This window comes from Galeopterus variegatus, unplaced genomic scaffold (genome assembly GCF_000696425.1).
Source record: "Galeopterus variegatus unplaced genomic scaffold, G_variegatus-3.0.2 Scaffold3130, whole genome shotgun sequence".
Lineage (NCBI taxonomy): Eukaryota > Metazoa > Chordata > Mammalia > Dermoptera > Cynocephalidae > Galeopterus > Galeopterus variegatus.
Window position 1 is genome coordinate 144,140 of NW_007729241.1, and position 2,244 is coordinate 146,383.

The 2,244-nt window shown below is 46.4% G+C and overlaps 1 protein-coding gene across 1 annotated transcript in view; it reads left to right on the forward strand.

Moving 5' to 3' along the window:
- The window catches only part of LOC103599862 (transcription factor COE2-like), a 77,532-nt gene that overhangs the window by 51,927 nt on the left and 23,361 nt on the right, over positions 1-2,244 (forward strand). Inside the window, exon 8 of the mRNA XM_008584041.1 lies at positions 1,168-1,353. Within this exon, the coding sequence (XP_008582263.1) occupies positions 1,168-1,353 (186 nt within the window). The remainder of the gene's footprint in view (positions 1-1,167; positions 1,354-2,244) is intronic.

Sequence of the window (2,244 nt, forward strand, 5' to 3'; positions counted from 1 at the left end):
ACCCTCGGCAGGAGCGCCGCCATGCTCCCAAGCAGCGCACTGTAGCAGTGTGCCACCGGGCCGGCCCTAAAGATTTTTTCATTGAGGGTACTTTTATTATTAAAGTGCTAGTTTAAATCTAAATCATTTTCTAAAAGGAGTAAGTATTCCTAATGATGTCCCTAATCTAGGGGTATAGTTTTATTTGTAATTTCCTTCATCCATTGGAAGAGAATTCCTCATTCTTTTGCCCATGATAAATTCTCCTTGTAAAAGCATAGGTGGGACATGTTATTATTAACTTTTCTTTTTATAGATATAAAAAGAAAAGTTTCACAATGTAATTTTCCATTTGGTGGCAAATTTGGGTTGTTTCCTAAATAGCTTTAGAGACAGTTATTCCACTAGTTTATTTCAGGTTAGATTAGGTGATGTCTCCGTGCTGGGGTTTCAGAAGCTTGAGAAGACTCATGCTTCCTTCCCCGTCTCACTCACAGACTGGGTCCTCCCGCACTCACCTGCTGGAGCTTCGAAGTCCTAGGTCAGAGAACAGCACATTCAGATGAACTCACCAACACTTTTTGAATGAAAATGATGCCCACCTCCACACAGGGCATGGCAACAACTTTGAACTAACATTTTCAAAACTGCATTCTGCAGAATACAAGAGGCCTTGGAGATATTTGTTAGGGTGTCCCCCCTCCAACCCCCCCCCGAAAGATGCAATGGTATAACACTAGGCCACAAAGCTAAACCAGTTTATTTGTTCTCTAGGCCTCTCATATGTGAATTTTCACTAAATGGCTATATACACCCAGCTTTACTTGACTGCAGAATGCTTTTCCCAGTGATAACAATTAATATGTCATAAGACTCCAGTGTCATGTGAAATGTAACTCAGGAGATGGCACACCACACTGCCATTAGCTATTTGCTCCTGGCATGAATTGGAGATTCTGCATGCAGGTTTGATCGCAGAGGAGAAGGGATATTGGGGACATGGCCTTGTGTAGCCTGGGGAAGGGGCAGGAATGTGTAAGAGGCTGAAGATGAACCACACGCTTCCCAGCAATGCCCAGGCCACTTGGTGGTGTTCTCTAGACTGTGGCCGTGTGGGCCTGCGCTAGCCACATTTGGCCTGACCATGTGCACTGGCTGACTTACCTGGGCTTTTCCTTTGTTGTCAAGGATACATCCGCAACACCAGCAGCATCTCTCCACGGGGATACTCTTCCAGCTCCACGCCTCAGCAGTCTAATTACAGCACCTCCAGCAACAGTATGAACGGCTACAGCAACGTCCCCATGGCCAACCTGGGTGTCCCAGGATCACCCGGCTTTCTAAATGGCTCACCTACCGGCTCCCCATATGGAAGTAAGTGTCCTTGCAGCTGTGCGGCTCTCGTGCAGAGCTCCCCATTTCTGGGTTTTCCTGTTCAGACTTTTGGGGAAAGTGACATCCCTAAGTCTTACTGTCTCGTGGGGGAGTAGCCCAGTTTCCTGATGAAATTCCTTCCTGCCCTTTGTTCTTTTCCCTTAGCTGGGCTTTGGATCATTTTCTTACTTAAGGCCAACTGGGAAAGGAAAGGAATGAAATGATTCTTTTTTTAGAGAAAGAGTCTGTGTGGCTTGTGCAGTTGATAATATGTGCACTCTTCACAAGGCATGTTCAGATGCCGTATTTTATTTAATCTTCATATGGACTTTCTGAGGTTAGCATGATTAACCCCATGTTATAAGCAGGTAAGTTTGGGTGCCCAGCTGTTAACTGACTTACCTAAGATCACACAGACAGAATGTAGCAGGGCGATCGTTTGAGCACAGAGTGGATGACTTCAGGTTATTTTGTGTATTGCACCATGCTTCTTTTTTACTTTGCATCATGGCCATCCCTTCCCATAAGCAGGTCCAGAGAGGTGGAAGTTGACTGCATGTAATCGTGTGACATATTGAGACAGAACCCCTTCATCTCATCGGTGGTCTAGCTGCAAAATTGATGCTCTGGAAAGTTGTGAAAACTCACCGGGGTTGCTTTGGGAGCTAAGCCGGGAACTTACACAACAGTCCCAGGGGCCTGAGAGAGTTTGTGTTTTTCAAGCCTGTTTAGGGAATACTTCAGGCCAGGGGACAAGCTGACAGGGGGAGTGTGCGGTGATTGAGTGGAGTGTTCTTGAAATGCTGGGTCTTGCTGCAAGGCTCTGCGGTTTGCCCTCTTTTCACCCAGACTGGCTCCCTCGTGCCAGGAGCAAGGACATGTCAAGGGCAG